Source organism: Amblyomma mixtum, chromosome 2, assembly GCF_055824585.1.
Source record: "Amblyomma mixtum isolate Tamu chromosome 2, ASM5582458v1, whole genome shotgun sequence".
Taxonomy (NCBI): Eukaryota; Metazoa; Arthropoda; class Arachnida; order Ixodida; family Ixodidae; genus Amblyomma; species Amblyomma mixtum.
This window is the reverse complement of record NC_143013.1, coordinates 263102586-263118907: the sequence shown is the minus strand read 5'-3', so window position 1 is coordinate 263118907 and position 16322 is coordinate 263102586. Positions and strand designations below refer to the sequence as shown.

At 43.2% G+C, this 16322-nt stretch overlaps 1 protein-coding gene across 8 annotated transcripts in view; it reads left to right on the top strand.

The window, feature by feature from the left end:
- LOC149363827 (uncharacterized) overlaps positions 1-16322 on the top strand; it is a 56121-nt gene that overhangs the window by 15319 nt on the left and 24480 nt on the right. For all 8 annotated transcript variants that reach the window (XM_089573776.1, XM_089573775.1, XM_089573777.1 and 5 more), the window contains 11 exons: positions 579-625; positions 1112-1173; positions 1368-1531; positions 1631-1668; positions 2938-3074; positions 3288-3391; positions 3754-3868; positions 7896-7966; positions 9933-10014; positions 11521-11556; positions 15229-15270. In XM_089573776.1, the coding sequence (XP_089429902.1) occupies positions 579-625; positions 1112-1173; positions 1368-1531; positions 1631-1668; positions 2938-3074; positions 3288-3391; positions 3754-3868; positions 7896-7966; positions 9933-10014; positions 11521-11556; positions 15229-15270 (898 nt within the window). The remainder of the gene's footprint in view (positions 1-578; positions 626-1111; positions 1174-1367; positions 1532-1630; positions 1669-2937; positions 3075-3287; positions 3392-3753; positions 3869-7895; positions 7967-9932; positions 10015-11520; positions 11557-15228; positions 15271-16322) is intronic.

The window sequence follows — 16322 nt, the reverse complement described above, 5'->3', positions numbered from 1 at the left end:
TACTGATGTGACAGAAGTTAATCCTTGTTTATAAGGTTGGGATAGAAACGTACATTGTGTTTACTTATAATGTCCATAGCATATAAATGAGAGAGGCTTTTACCAAATTAGGATAAAGGGACTAGCTCAAGCACCACTGACAAAGAGTAGAATGGGCAGAAAACAGAAATAATGATAATGTTACCCAGCCCGCACCACGTGAGAACGAAGGCTGAGCACCACTGAAAGTAGGAAGCATGTTGGGCACATTGCTCTGCTGTTTAAAGGTGTAACATTTTTTCAGCTTTTTGTGTCAGTACACTAATGACAAATGCCTCTGCAAAGAATTTCAGATGATGTTTGTTCTCATGCACACAAATTTCTGAATGCCAGGGTATATTGGTAGGTAATTTTGGTTTGCTTTTTATTTTCTTGCTGCTTCATCATGGGACCTTATTCTCCTGATTGCCGTTTCATATGCAGCATAGGATATATTCAGGTGGCTGTAACTATGTTGAAGATCTGTGCTCTCAAATTACAACTTTTATCTTTTCCCTGCAATGTATTGGGCATCTGACAGCCTTTCTTCTTTTTTGCAGAGAAAGAGATTCGAAGACCACTATTGAATCTCTGAGTGAAAAGAGAGGTATGCTTAAAAATTTTTCCTCATTTTTTAATCGCATAGTTCCGAAGGCTTGGTTTCTCTCTTTCAATATGTTTTGATTTGTCTGTTATCTGCATTCACATAGATTTATTGAACTGCACACTAAGTAGAGATTTTCCATAAAATATTCATGTGGTGTAAAGCACCATGAAGGTAATTTTGATGCGCATAGCATTGGAAGGAGGTTGCTGTGTGTGATGGCTCGAAGGCTTTCGGTTAATAGTGGTGGGGCCCTGCATTTCTTCGCATAAAAACTGGTGAGCTGTGGATATGCAGGGGCAGTCAGACTGGAATTGCTGTTGGAGGGAATAGTCTTGAATACCTTTGCAATGGAGCTGCAATATATATGCTGCATTGCCATTTCCTTTTGCAATGTTACTGCATGACCTTTACCACTGTGGAATATAGTTCAGCAGTTGCATCATAATACGTTGAGAAGTAATGGTGGCCATTTTGCACTGTTTCTAGATGCCCTAATGGCTGAAAACAGAATCCTTGCAGAAAAACAGAAGGACTACAAGGAGCTTCAGGTCAGTTAATTAATGCCATGTGCCAACAGCATATATGTTACATATGGGTTTCTTTCCTTTTCTGCCTGCTCATAAAAGTAGCACTCCAATTAACTGCGTGCTGTTTCCGTTCATGCATTCTCACACTAGTTAGCATAGTTTCTCATGGAGATATAATAGCTTATTTAGCATGGCATCCACTTCTATTTCCATAGCAAGCAAAAGAACATCTTTACGAAGACCTCATGAATCAGAAATCTATTGCCGAAAACGCGGAAGAAGAAGCACAGCGTTGCCTTACCCGTGTCAAGGACAAGTTGAGCGAAGTGATACGGGAAAGTGCAGAAGCTCACTACGCTTTTGAGGCCACTTTGCAGACGTGAGTTCTCATTACAGTGTGATTTCTCTTTCACTTGTGTGAATGGAAATTGCGTGTGTATTCGACTGCATTGCTTGCTAATCTTGCTCTTGGTTCCAGTGTTGTGAGGGAAGCGTTGCAGCAGCGCACACGGATCCGTGAGTCCCAGATTTCTGTTTTCTTTTTGGGCATAGTTGCTGGCAAAGACGGTGTTGCAACATTCTTGGATAACTGGCACAGCTCAGTGTTAGTGTCTAGTCACACTCAGGATGATGTGCATGTGGTATTTGCATGTGGTGTGCATTTTGTGCTGGAGATCTGTCATAGTCTTGGGGCTGCACTTTTATAAGCAGGAAAGCTGAAGTTTTTTCCGTGCGTCACCTTATTTTGTTTTATATTTTGTTTGGGTAAATTTTTTCACTATGGCAGAGTGGTATTGTGTGGTTTAATTGACTTTAAAAAGTATGCATTAGTCATTGCGCTAAATATGCTTTCTGTATAAGCAAGTGCTTAGTGTTTTTTTCAGGCAAAGTACGCTGACTTTCTTGGTTGCAGGGAAGTACCTGCACTTTTATTGAAAACACATGCTACTCTTTACTTTTAGTGCTATTTGGACTGCTGTTGGAGTTACAGGAAATGCATATTGATAACCTGTTATTTTGTAGGTGCAGCTAAGCTGTGACGCTTGTGCTGGTGTATGGCAGCTGAGGGTAGCCCACTGCAACATTCTTTTGCAGTTTGGCTCTCAGCACTGCCAGCGTTTGGAAACATCACTTTTTGCTGGATGGCATTTTAAATGCACCTGTCAAAAGGTTCTCACATTCCATAATAAAAAATTTAGGCGAGCCACAGCAGATTAGCTTAACTGACGTCGGAAGTCCAGGCTATGTTACTGTCGGTAGTTGCAACTTTCCAAAATTTTCTTCTTTGTGTTAGCCCCACCAAAGATGACTCACATTATTACTTAATTGTTTAGACTAATGTAATCAGCCTTTTCTTGTGTTAAGTAGAGTGAAAGATAATGTATGTCTGCAGTCTACGAATGTGCTTGGTGGGCCTGATTGTACTAATATCTTTGCCTTTGATCTTTGACTAATCAAAATGCATGTTGTGAATAGTGCCATGTGGTCTGACACCTCATACATATGTATACGTAGAGAAGATTTTGTCTGGAAACAAAGCAGCCATGTGGGGAAAGAAGTGAAAAATACCCCAATCTTCTCTCGGGAAGATGATATCAAGGGGTTGTACACTTGATCTTTGCACAGAATGTCTATTATTTCTCTTATTCATATAGAACACCTCTGAAAGGAGAGAGCTGCTGTCACTGTTCTTGTGCATGGGACTTGTTTATTTAATTCTGGAGAATTTTCATGCAGAAATATCTATTCTCAATGCAAGACGGGCCATTTTCCATTTGCAAACAGGCTCGTTCTTTGATCACTGGAGCCACTTCCAGCGACTGACCTCTAACATGAGTGACGAATTGGCCAGGAAGAAAGAAGAACTTCAGAGACTGTCCGCGGATTGTGCTAGAATGGGCTCTGTCATCATGGAGCAGAGGGTATGCTTTTTCCTGTGCTTCCTTTTGCATTAAGAGCAGCAAGGGACACAATAGTGCATGGAGAATGTGGATTATTTCTAATCACATGGGGTTCCTTTATGTGCACTGATATCGCACAGCAAAGAGGAGCCCATGTCACCACACCACATCTCGTAGGCGGGACATTCATATGATGTGTGAATTGCACATAATATCTCTGGTTTCTACCTGCAGGCTGAAATTGAGGGCCTCTGCAGTGGTATCACCAACTTTGAGCAGCTTGCTGCTGATCGTGCTGATGACCTAGCACGAGTGCAGGCTGAAGCTGAGTCCCTCAAGTGAGTTTTTATTTGTGACTGTCATCTCTTTTTTTCTGCAATCACCAGAATGTTCTCTTGCAACTTGCACTTAGCTGCTGCATATAACTGAGTGTGGCACTAGTGAAGCTTATTGTTGTGCTTGCATCTCGCATAGCCTGGCTAGGACCTTTTGCAAATAAATCTCAGTCTGCCTAATTTTGATGACCCTTGGCGATAACCTTACGCACTCACAGTGGTGTGCTCACATGCTAATTAACGGAAGGCATAACTTTCACTGGGAGCCTAAAGCATTTACTGCAACTCGCGGCTGTGTGACTGAATGTGTTGTGCTACCAGTGTGCATGATTTTCGGGTGCACTGCACTGTGCTCTTGCCACCAGGGAGTCCCTGGCTGCAGCCCAGATGGAGGTTTTCTCGCCTGAAGAACGAGAGAAGACTGCCTTGCTGCTTCTCGATAAGGACACACAGATTGCCCAGCTGGAAGGGGAGCTTCAGGTAGGCCAATGGACTGGCTGATTTGCTTGCGTGAAAAGCTTGCACGCATTTGATGGCATGCAGTTGTGTAATAATGAGGTGCAGAAACTGCAGACCTGACTTAATGATTGTGACTTTCAAACATGGCTCGGCATCAGTTGAACATTTGAACTCAAGTCATTTAATAGCCAGTGATTTATTAGATAATTTTTTTATTAGTTATCTTGGGCTATGTGCAGAACATATGAAAAAAGAACAAGCTACAAGTTACAGGTATTTAATTCAGAGGCCTTTATTATTGAGTCGTCGATGTCACAGAGTTTCAAGCTGGCCCAGAAAGTCTGTGAGTATAATTATTCACACTGTGTGTGCACTCTTTTTCACCATAAATTTTCAGAAATTTGGGGTGTAGGTTCATTGCATGAGGATTTATTAGCAGCAATTAAAAATTTGTAGGGGCGTGTGAATATTGAAAATTTTGAATACAAATCGAATTCGAATATGGAGAAAAAACACCTTCAAATATCGAATACCGGCCTGCTCAGTATGAAAAAAAAGTTTTCAGGAAAAGATAAACAGGCGAATATTGTCATCCTTGCTTTTTCAATACAGTGTACGGTCTTTGCAGCTGAAATTAAACAAAACTAGACTGATACAGAACATTGCAAAAAAAAAAATGTGACATAAGCAAAAATATGTACTGCTAAATTAGACAGTATGCAACCTGTAATGTAGTCATGCAAATTGAGTCAGCAGATGTATTCCTTGGATTAACACAACTGGCAGCTAAAAGCAACATGCTGGGCAGCAAATTCTCATAAATTTGGACTTCAAGAGTCCAGAAGAAAGGCCCAAATTATACAAAGACAGAGGTCCCCGCACCCCGGCAGACAAATAACTGCCAAAAATGCACTGAATGAGGATGCTTCGTCGCACAGATGCGAACAGCCCTTGATAAGTGCGCAGTTTCGGTATGCTGGAAGAGCAACGAGAATGCAAGCGAAGGGAATGCACATTGACATTGGAACGATAAGGCTGCCTTGAATAGGGAAAAAAAAAAAGTGGCTAGCAGCGCGCAGCTATGTTCGGATGGCTGGTGAATGAGCAGGGCGAAGCTCGGAAACCGAAACTATGCGGCAAGGATATTTTTTGGCCTAGCGACAGGGACCCTGCTATCATCATTATGCCCTCCGTTAAGCGCATGTCATATGCGCAAGCTACAATGCACCATGCAAAAAGAGGGATCCGTTACACGATCGCTAGCCCCACTGGTGACATCTCAACTAGGCATCAACTTCAAGAGTCCCAAGCGAAATTCTGCAAATGGGCTTTCCCTCATATCACGTATCACATATCACTAACAAAATGGAGAGCTCATGCTGGAAGAGTTTTGGATTTGAGAGGATGAGTGCCATAGGTGTGGGCATTAGGTATGAAAAGTATTGTGTAACAATAAAGCAAGAAACCGCACGCTTTCGCATTGCGATTCTTCAAAGCTGAAGGTTGGACTGGCAGTCAGTCTTATTGCGTGTGATATGTGGCAGATCCCACTTACAGTATTTCACATGAGGTCCAAGCCTGTCAGCGTTCAAAAGTGACCAGTCCACGCAATAAACGATTAAAAAGAATGCAAGGAGGACACCTTTGTGCTATTTTCCTGGCACTTTAAACTCTACCTTCGGAATATTGTGGCTGTGCCTGGTCAGCTTTCTGAAATTTGGCACGGTATTCGATCACTGCTGAATATTTGAAGATCTTCAAATATTCAGGAATTTTTAAGTATTCAGAAATTTGTGAATATCCACTTCTAAAATTGAATATGAACCGAACAACAAACATATTTGTATTCGTGCTCAAAATTTCGAATGTTCACACGCCTCTAAAAATGTATTTCAATTCCATTCATAATGTAAATGCATTGAATACATGAGCGAATATATGCTTGGTTGTGTCGACACAGAAGATTGCACACACTTTGCGAGCAGTGTAGGCTTGCAGTTTTTGCTGCATTTAATAAACATGTTAAAGGTGCACTAAAAAGGAATCTGAACTCGTCTTTTTACCGTGGGAATTCGATCTACACTTTCCAAGCATTCTTAGAAACTTTGATCATTGTCCTGTACAGCCGATTTGCCTAATTTCAAGGAAGCTGCAGAAAAGATTATCAGATGAGATAAGTATGGAGTCCCGCCTTGCCGTCACCGCGTCAACTGTGCGCTAAATATAGACGCCTAATTGTAAGACTGAAACTTCTCCTAATTGTTCAACTGAGCAGCGAGTCATTCTTCCCGAACGTTTGGTAGCTGTTCTCAGCAACATTTAAAATGAGTAATTGTGTTGTGCAGAGCCCCCCTAAAATTGATTTTGATGTTGCCAAAAAGTGCATCAGATAGCAATACCGCGAACAGTAGCTGGAGTGTCTTTTCATTTACAATAGCAGCGCCAAGCTTTCGATGCACCTGAAGCAGATTACTGCCATTAGTGTGCGGCATTGGCGGTGCTGCGAATGTTAAGGGAGTTTGCCAAAATTTCGAACAATGAAATGAAGGCCTTTATGATGCCTTCAAGTGGTGCATATTCTATTGCATTGATGCGTCTAATTCGCACTCAGTGCGCAAGTGCACTGTCTCTGGTGAGGAGTTCCTGCCAGCTCAGCCATTGCTCCGATATGTGCTGATCAGTATTTGTGGCTCGGAGCTTCCATTGGTCGACCAATGTGGCATTATAACTTTTTTTTTCTTTTCCATTTCCCGAAGTTGGGGGTCAACCTGCACAAACCGTCAACCAATATACGAGCAGTAGGGCATAATGCACTTTTGTCTTTGCTTGATATCCGATTTGAATGCAAATATTTGATTATAACATGAGGAGCGACTTTTAACCTGTATTTTCGATTGGAAAAAAACTAGCGTTATGTTCGAGTAAATGCAGCAACTCCAAATATCAACCAACATTTTGACTTGCTCAACAACCAGTGCATTTTCTTGTTGGTGCTTTGGCTAACACTATTTCTGTGTAAGAATTCAGTTGGTCGAGAAGTTTATTCATGATGAAGCATTGCTCACTCGTGTAGTTAACTGATCAGTATCTTTATGGGGTTTAACGTCCCAGAGTGACTCAGGCTTTAAGCGTAATATGGGTGAAAAAGGCAAGTTAAAGATGGAATAACATGCCCCGCAACTTGCCTAGTGGAAAAGTCAGCTGTGTGTTTTTAATTATTTCTTGTCTAGGTTGTCTTGCAAAACAGTTTGCTGCTAGATCCCTGGTTGTTCCCATTTTCCCTACTCATTGCGAATGCACTAAATCCCCGCTAACTTGAACTTGCATATCTTGAAACGCATAAGTGAAGTCGAGGAAGTTTTTCTAAGTTGCACAGTGAGCACCATTCGGTGCTGTACAATTATCATCACCTATCGTGAAAGGTTTTCATGGTAAAATTCTGGTATCTCAAAATCTGGCTTGGCAAAGTGGGGTGTTTGCCAGTAGCTTGCGCATGCCGCCAGCCAGCAGGCAATACTGTGCTAGCTTGCCACAGTGTGCACCCATTCCTGCCGTACTGGTTCCCTGCATGCTTTTGTGCCATTCTGATGATGCCTTCACACAAGGCGAGGACATTCTCGTTCCTAGGGCAACGATCATATGGCAGGCAGGAAGAGGGTATAATGGGAAAGAGCCTGGACCTCTGAGTGCTCCTTCCCACAGGCAGCAATGTCATTGGGGACACAGTGAAGATAGTGGGGAATGCTTTGTTCAAGGTGCCAGTTATCACTTTTGCGCATGCTTCACTTGCCATATTTTTGAGCGATCTGTCTTGCAACCAATCTTGTGAGTGTTTACGTTACTATTGCTACATTACGGAGTTGGTTCTCTCTCATCTTCATTATTCAATTACTCATGCTTCTGATATGTACTATAAAAAACTGGTATTTTGTTATGTATTATTGCTAATGTTTACTGTTATTGTTCATGGCCCTGACACTCAAGATTGTTGGTTATGACTGTGCACAGCACTAAATGATGCCTTTGTCTTTTGTTCGAAAACCATCAGGTAAAGAAGGAGGAACTTGCCAGTCTTGTCCAGGAGAAGGCAGCAGCAATGGATAAAGCAGAGATGTTCAGGTGTGTTACAGCAGTCCTTTTGTGCAGCTTATTTGTTTGTTTGCTCAGTTCTGTGTTTGTAGGTCACTTGGCTTCTTTGCTAGTCAGTTTGTTCCGTGAAGTTTACAGACACTTCTAAGCTGAACAGGCTTGAGCATTTGTATCATTCAGATTGGTTGCTGTGATATCAAGTGGCATTCTTTAGTGCTGGAAACATACTGCAGTATGAGTTTTGTTAGAGCAGCCTCAGATGTACCACAGAAGAGGAATAGAAAAGCGGAGGGGCTCCCTAATGGTGATCCAGATGAAACTTGAGGTGTTGCACATCTGCACAAGTCACGTATCGTATACATAGTCAAGGCTGCTTGCAGGGAGCATATAATCAATAGCTTTAGGACAGGAGACCTTAACTTAGATCTCCCCTATTCGCTCTGCGTATGGTGCTCTTATGGTACGTCTAGCCAAGAGTGTTCAAGTATGGCCTATGGCCTGCTGCATCTCAATTGCACACTACTTCAGCTGCAAAGTGTGTGTGTATGTATGTATGTACAGGCTTGCGAGATGCCTAGTATATGGTGGAGTTTAGTGCAGATTTCCCTTGTGGAGCGTTGCATACAAATTTAATGCAGGAGAGAGTCAATCGAGCATCGACTTATGCTTCTGGGGGTTGTCCAGAAGGTGAAGACGAAGGAGCAGAATTTTTCAAAGATGTCATTAACATGCAGCAGCCACAACGGGGGTTTGTTAAAAGTGAAGGCCAAGGAATTTGCGGATTGTCATCTGGGGTTTGAAGCTGTCAGCAACCTTCACTGCATATTGTAAGAGGTTGCACTTGGTGAATGCGATCGTAGCTCACCATTTCGAAGAGATCATGAAAACTTGTTTGCTCACAGACATCTCGGCTGGGCTGATTGCCCTCTGCAGTTGTAAACAGACAGTATGCTTGTTATTTCTAGAGCACCGCATTAAATGTCACTGGCATGTAGATGAACCCTAAATGAGGTTGGTATGCAAAAAACCAGAAGAAAAGACAGCCTTGTGCTTTCGAGACATGACATATGGTTTGGTTTGGTTTATTGGGGTTTAACGTCCCAAAGCAACTGAGGCTATGAGAGACGCCGTAGTGAAGGGCTCCGGAAATTTCGACCACCTGGGGTTCTTTAACGTGCACAGTACACGGGCCTCTAGAATTTCGCCTTCATCGAAATTCAGCCGCTGCAGCCGGGATCGAACCCGCGTCTTTCGGGTCAGCAGCTGAGCGCCGTAACCACTGAGCCACCGCGGCGGGGCACATGACATATGGATTTTGTGCTTGTCATCCACTGGCATCATGGTGTCTATTCTTTGTTTTGTGAAATCATCTTCTGTCTAAAATGACTGTTCAATTACATTCTCTGTGTAAGGGGAAAAAAAGACAATATTGTCATTTTCTTATGCTTTCCTTGGTTTTTTTTTTTAATCTTTCGGCTTCTTTGGGATATACTTTGTAGAACAGTGTGAACCACCATGGCTATTGGAATACATGAATCATTCCATGTACAATTCATTTATGGCACTGGCAGTCACCACTCTGGAAGGTGGGTCACGGAGTGTAGTCTGTTGTATAGGAAGCCTAGGTCAATGCTTAGCTGCCTGTACACAGCTGCCAAAGGTGGCACTGAGGCATATCTGTGCAGTGCTCGTGACCTCAGTAATGTGTGCCAGCAGTGGACTGCAGAGCTTGAATGAAAGAAGGCTATGCTTAGAGTAGCCTGCTTGTAGCAAAAAGCCTTGATAGGTGTTGTTACAAGGAATTCTAAGTGAGTGAAGTTGAGTTTGTAGTCATATCATTGTTGGTGTGACACAGAGCGCAGCTTGAATGTTGAGTGTCTGCTTTATACCTGGTCATTTCGAAAAATAGAAAGCAGTGTGATTGGTACAGTGTAGCTGTTTCTAAAGTGGATGAAGAGATTAGCACTACAGCAAAGCTCTCTCCTCATTGTTGCAGGGAGGCCAATAGAAGCTTGGAAGATGCCGTGTTCAGTCTTTCCAGAGAGCTTGAGCGTGAACAGAATAGGAGAGAAGACATGGTAAGGTGCATTGTTATTAGTGCATGCCTTCTGCATTATTGGTTCTTGGAACTCGGATCCTGATGGCCCCACGCGAGCTAAAGCTGGGGTTCTGCAGCTATCTGCAGCACAGAGGATGAAAGCATTCACAATGTGTGAAGCTGCTAGTTAAGTGGGGGGTGCACTGGTAATCAATGACTACAACGTTGAGTGATGTACTTGTTACAGTAAGCTGTGTTTGATGATAAATCTACTTTTCACTGGGAAGGCTGGCAGTTGCGGTTTCTTTAATTCAGGTTTGAAGTATTGCTTGCACAAAAGTTCGGAAGGCAGAATCGCTTAAAGTAAAAAAAGATATCGGATTTGTGCTCAGTTTAAGTCGAGGATTCTAAAGGAACTAATGCTGAATTTTTTGTTAAAACCGTTATGTGAAAGTGGGGAACTCTGATTTTAACCCAAGATGCAGGTCAGACTAGTTGCAGCCAGTTCAAGCTATTGAACTCCACATGCGCTTCAGTTAGGATGCATAAGAGGTGCTTTTTCACTTTTGATGCTAGGAAGACCGTCGAATCAAGTTGGCTTGCTGAAGGTTGCTTGGGATGTGCAGTACTTTGCCCACAACTTTATGGCTTTTTGTGATGGGACGGGTAGTTTGATAAGTAAGAAGAATTTGAAAACAAATATTATTAGAAAGAAAAGAACCACAAGCGGCATGCTACAATATGGAAACAGCAGATACGTTAACATTGTTCTTTAAACGAAGCCAAGCCTCTGATGCTTAATGCACGCAGCCTCCCATGCGTCAGCAGCCACCGTCACCACTGTGCCCCCACTACTTGGTGTTTCGAGCTGCCTAGTCCTGTGCCCGTTTGCCCCTCCTTGCTTTCCCTACCCCACTCAACTCTTCAGTGCCTTTTCTTTCTCAATGACTGGAACTGCCTTCTTTCTATTTCCATAGCCACCTTCTCCTTTTCACTTGTGCACCACACTTTGCCCCAAGGTCATTGAAGAGCTGGCTTCCCCTAATGGCTCCCAAGACTATTGGGCGAGGGTCACTTTAGCTACCCTGAAAAGGTCACGACTTGCATTCTGAAGTAATATTTGACGTATCAGGAATTATTTGTTCTCAGTTCGTGGAATTTAAAATTTTCCACCTCAGGAAGAAGGGGTCTTACGATGGACGTAAGTGACAATTTTCTCAGTGTATAGCTTCAAAACAATGCTTTCTTTTTCCTGATGTGTTTTTTTTTTTAATTAAAATTTTTGGTGCACATGCTACCTTTTTTTCGCAGCTTCTTGGTTTGCTTTTGTGTTTCTCCATAGTAAGGTACAGGTTTAAGTGATTTTGTAAAATTTGCATAGCAAAAACCTTGTCTTGTACGTCAATAGCAACATGCGGACTAAAGATGCAGCTAAGGCAGCGGTGTTGCTGTAGCTTTCACCTGGTTGTGAACTGGCAGCCCTTTGTCTTTCCAAGGAGTCTCTTGCCAGACTTATAATTTATCATGATGAATATTTCCTTTGCAGGATGACTGTGCAGTGCAGACTGAAGAGACCGTGAAGGTGAAATTTGCTTTCTTGGTTGCATTTTTTAATCAGAATCTAGCTGTCTTATATGCTGCCCAACTGTATTTTGAGAAAGCTGTTTAGTCATGGAGAAAAGTCTTGGAGGAGAATTTCAAGAATTTCTGCAGTCCCATGAGTAAGAGATATAAAGACGATTGGAATGGATATCTCGATGGACTGACTGCGCACAACACTGGCCTGCACCGTTTTTTTTAATGGTGTGCCGTAGGGGTAGGTTACCGGCATCTCTGAGAACCGTTGTGTGGAAAAATGACTGTCCGAAATTTGGGGGGGGGGGGCTTGATCTACACGCGGAGCCTACCTATTTGCGAGGTCTAAGATTTTTTTGGATGAGCGGTGGTCAGTACGCGCCTTGTGCCGTACCCGCTCCCTGCAGAATGGACAGGGCTCCATGAGTAAAAAAAAAAAAAAAAAAAGGTAATTAATTCTGATGCAGATCGATCTTACCGAAGAAAATTTGAATTGTATGCCGTTTACCTAGCTCGTTCACGCTGGCGGTCGTTCCATGGGTTGAGCAGTAGGTAGCGCGAAAGCAAACTTCCGATAATCGCTGAGGCGTGCGTCGTGTTGAAAACTGAAACTATAGGACCGTTTGCAGTTAGGTTTGCCACCTGTCAGTAGGGCCGCTTTTACCTTTCGAACTCCAGTGGCTTCATACTGCTGGGCTTATGATCGTATAGTTACATGTGTATTGCTTTGAGGCATGTGCATGCCCCGATGCCAACCTCCCGGGAAACTACGAAGCAAAGTGTGGCGGCGGGACACATCAGGTAGGGGGTTGTGTGGCCATTTTTTTTTTTGGTGGCCAGCAAAGGCTATGAGTTGTGGGGTTGACTTTTATGCGGTTAGTTCGGCTAATAAAGGTAGCACGGTCCTGTTACAAAATTTTTTGCCTGTGTCCTATTTTTGTTTTCCATCCCATTGACTTCGAATTAAGGTTTTAGTGTACAAGGTGATGGACTAATGAGACAATGTACAAATATTTTTTTTTTTTTTTCACTATATCTGCATCCCGCTAACTTTTTTCCATGACTATACAGCTTTTGTCTGTAGCTGTATGGCTGTGTGCAAATGGATGTGAATGACAGTTATTCTCTTGATACGCAAAGTTCTAAACGACACTTTTTACTGGTTTGGGCTTTTTCTGCTGAAATTTTTGGCTTTCATGCATGCTTGCCTGGTTTGCTTTTTGGTTTTTTATGCAAATTTTCGTGCTGCCGCGGTGGCTCAGTGGTTATGGTACTCGGCTGCTGACCCGAAAGACGCGGGTTCGATACCAGCCGCAGCGGTCGAATTTCTATGGAGGCGAAATTCTAGAGGCTCGTGTACTGTGTGATGTCAGCGCACATTAAAGAAACCCAGGTGGTCGAAATTTCCGGAGCCCTTCACTACGGCGTCTCTCATAGCCTGAGTCGCTTTGGGACGTTAAACCCCATAAACCAAACCATAAACCAAACCAAATTTTCGTAATATTGTGAAACGGGCATTTCAGAAAGCTCCTCTTGTACGTTGATAATAGTCTGCAGAATAAAGATATGTAGCGAAGGCAAAGGTGCTACTGTAGCTTGCACCTGCTTCTGAATTGGCACCCCCATGTCTTTTTAAGGTGTCTTTACTTCATGCGAGGCTCATAATGCATCCGCGATGAATATTTCTTTTACAGGATAGCTGTGTGATGCAGACTGAGCAGATTGGGGAGGTAGAATTTGCTTCCTTAGCTGTTGTGCCGAACGTTTTGTTTGCAGTCTTACGTGTTCTATAATTATTTTGAGACGGCTATATAGATTTTCTTTGTAGCTACTTGGCTGTGCATATATGGATGTGAACTGCAATTAGCATAGACTCCCATTAAGTGGAACTTAATTAAGACAAATTCTCAGATAAAACGAACAGTAAAAGAACATTTGGTTTGTTTCCTGTAGACTCTATGTAAAAAAAGTAATAAGTCCACTTAAAATGAATTGTTTCGCATGTCCTTTGGTTCAGACGAACTTTTGCAGCGAACGTGACCCACGGCGACTTTGTGCAACAATAATCGCGGAATTTCCACTAGGCACTCTTTAGGCAAGTTAGAGGGAAAAAAAAATTTGAAGAATGGTTCTTCGCCAGGAAGCATACCACCAAAGGTCATTCCAGTATTAAGTGCGAAGCTTATCGTTAAGGGTGTAGGAACAGTGGTTTCTTGCTCGAGCGAATAGCATTTTTCTTCGAACAATTTCGAACTGACTGTTTCTAACACTTCTGGCGCACAAAGAAACATTGAACAGCAAAATATGCATTTTCAGAGTCATATATTTTTCTTACACACAAGGTCATTACATGAAAAAAACAGAGTGATTTGAAGCTTTGTCAAACTGAATGAAGCTGGTTCAAGTATCTGCAAAAATGGCCATTGGGAATTGTGGTTGTCGACCTACTTGCGGTGGCGACATATCTGTGGGCTATGAGACCATTTTATGGGACACCGGACTGTTTCTCGTGAATGCGATTGCATCGTTGCATAGCTGCCGCTTTTCAGTCGTGACCCCATTGACACCCGCTAGGGGTATGCAATGCACACCCAGCGCCCAGCACCACCCTGCACCGGGTGTCGGTAAGAGGCACCCATCTCCATGTGTCTCATGCTAGCTTCCCTTCATGCTCATGCCGTCACGCTTGATTAGTGCATTTCATGCGGAGAAGAGCAGCTGCGGCAGCTGCTGTCAGCTCAGGCTTGTCCCGTGGAAGTCAAAGGGAGCCGCGAGTCCTCCAATTGTGCACATTGCCGTGCCATATTCAGCACATGCACACTGAGTAACGCAGAGGCAAACACCTGGCAGTTGCTCATTTAGGCACTGCGCTTGTGCCTGCTCACTTCTGCTGCTGAGTGCATGAGCTGACCAGCTGTGGTGTACATGCGGGCATGCAGGCATGCAGGCATTAGGTGTGTAAGCCGAAAGGAAATATCCGTAAAGTCGGAGCGTTGGTTGCGTGTATGCCATGATGCCATTCTGGAGGAGCTGCCGTAGTGGCTGAGTGGTTATGGCGCTCGGCTGCTGTTCTGAAAGATGCGGATTCGATCCCGGCCGCAGCGGTCGTATTTTGATAGAGGAGAAATGCTAAAGACCCTTTTACTGTGCGATGTCAATGCACGTTAAAGAATGCCAGAAGGTCAAAATTATCCGGAACCCTCCACCATGTCGTGCCTGATGGCTTGAGTTGCCTTGGGGCGTTAAATCCCATAAACCGAAACCAAACCGAGCCATTCTGGAAGAGCTATGCTGAACTGAAACCACATGAAGCAAGTGCTCCAGAAATGCTACTTGCTTGAGAAGAAAAATAGTTTGAGATTTCAAGTGCCAAACATCCAGATTGAATTAAATATTGAATACTGTACTATTTGACTAGATATTCGAAGTTACCAAATATTTGCACGCTCCTACTTATTTTATAGCATACGCCATGTATTAACAGTGCATCCCTACGTAGGGTGCCATAAGTAAGAAAGATAATGCAAACAAAAAAAAAGAGACGTGGCCATGGAAATGAATATTGTCTGTTATTTTATTTTCTGTTGCACTTGCTTTGCTTACATTCATGCAGCTTTTGCTGTGGAGCCATTTTATGAGTGTTTGCGAAGTTGCATGCATATGTTATGTTTATACCCAGATCACTGATGCAGTGCAGACTGATGGCTGTCTGGTGCCCCGGGTAAGTGGTGTTCAACACTAGCGGTCGAGCCCGCAGGTTTTCTGTGCCACTTGTGTAGGCCGGCAGGCATTGAGTTGTACTGTCCTGTGATTGCATGCACTGTACTCCATCTCCCCAACTCTCTGCAACGTTCTTGTGTGGAATGCCAGCATGCTTGAACATGCGCAGTAAAATGTGATGATCTGCTGTAACATCACCTACCTCTCAGATGTGTTCTTTTAAAGGGGCCCAGAAACACAATCTTAGTTAACTGTTTTGCCTGCTGATTGCATACAGTGAGTTATAATGGTGCTATTAGCGTCGGTAATACCGCGTACATTCCGTTTTTTAATATTTTAATGTCCTCCCAAAAACAAATTCATGGCTCTGATGGTGTCGCCACACAGTGGCGGGTTTTTAGCAGCGGATATGACATCACCTGGCGCGAGCTTGATGACCGGACAAACAGTAAATATACTGCAAATTGTGTGAATAAATAGAGACACATTTTGTCACCTGTCTGCGTTTTATATTAGATCAACAAAAACAACTTGCTTGTCTTAGATAAAAGCCCTGCAAAGCAAGTAAAATAAAAATACACCACCAGGGGCACTCTGGCATGGAAACAACGCTACCAGTCTCAGCAAGAACGAGTTACAGAGAGCAGGCAACCATGGAGTACAAACTTCCGCGACGTGCTCTGGCTGGCTGTTTTGATTGGTTGCGCCAGGTGCCGTCATTGGGAGAGCGAAATAGGAGTGGGAAGCCCCGCCAAAATCGAGTTGAGGGCAGCGTTTTGTTTGCTTGTATTTTGAAATTTCTTCACTGAATAACTCCCGTTCCTGTGCATCGATTCCTGTAATTCTTTTTAAGTCAGCATCTGTGTGACATAAAGAACCCACCTGAAGTATAGCCGGTATTCCCCCAGGCAGTGTTTCGCAGCCCCTTTAATGCATTTAAGCAGTGTAGACATGGTTTGACTCTTTTCTGCATTCTGAATACTTAGATGCCTCATTGAAGCTTATAGTCATGCCAACTACAGACTTAACTTATTGGACCTGCAGGGAAGACAC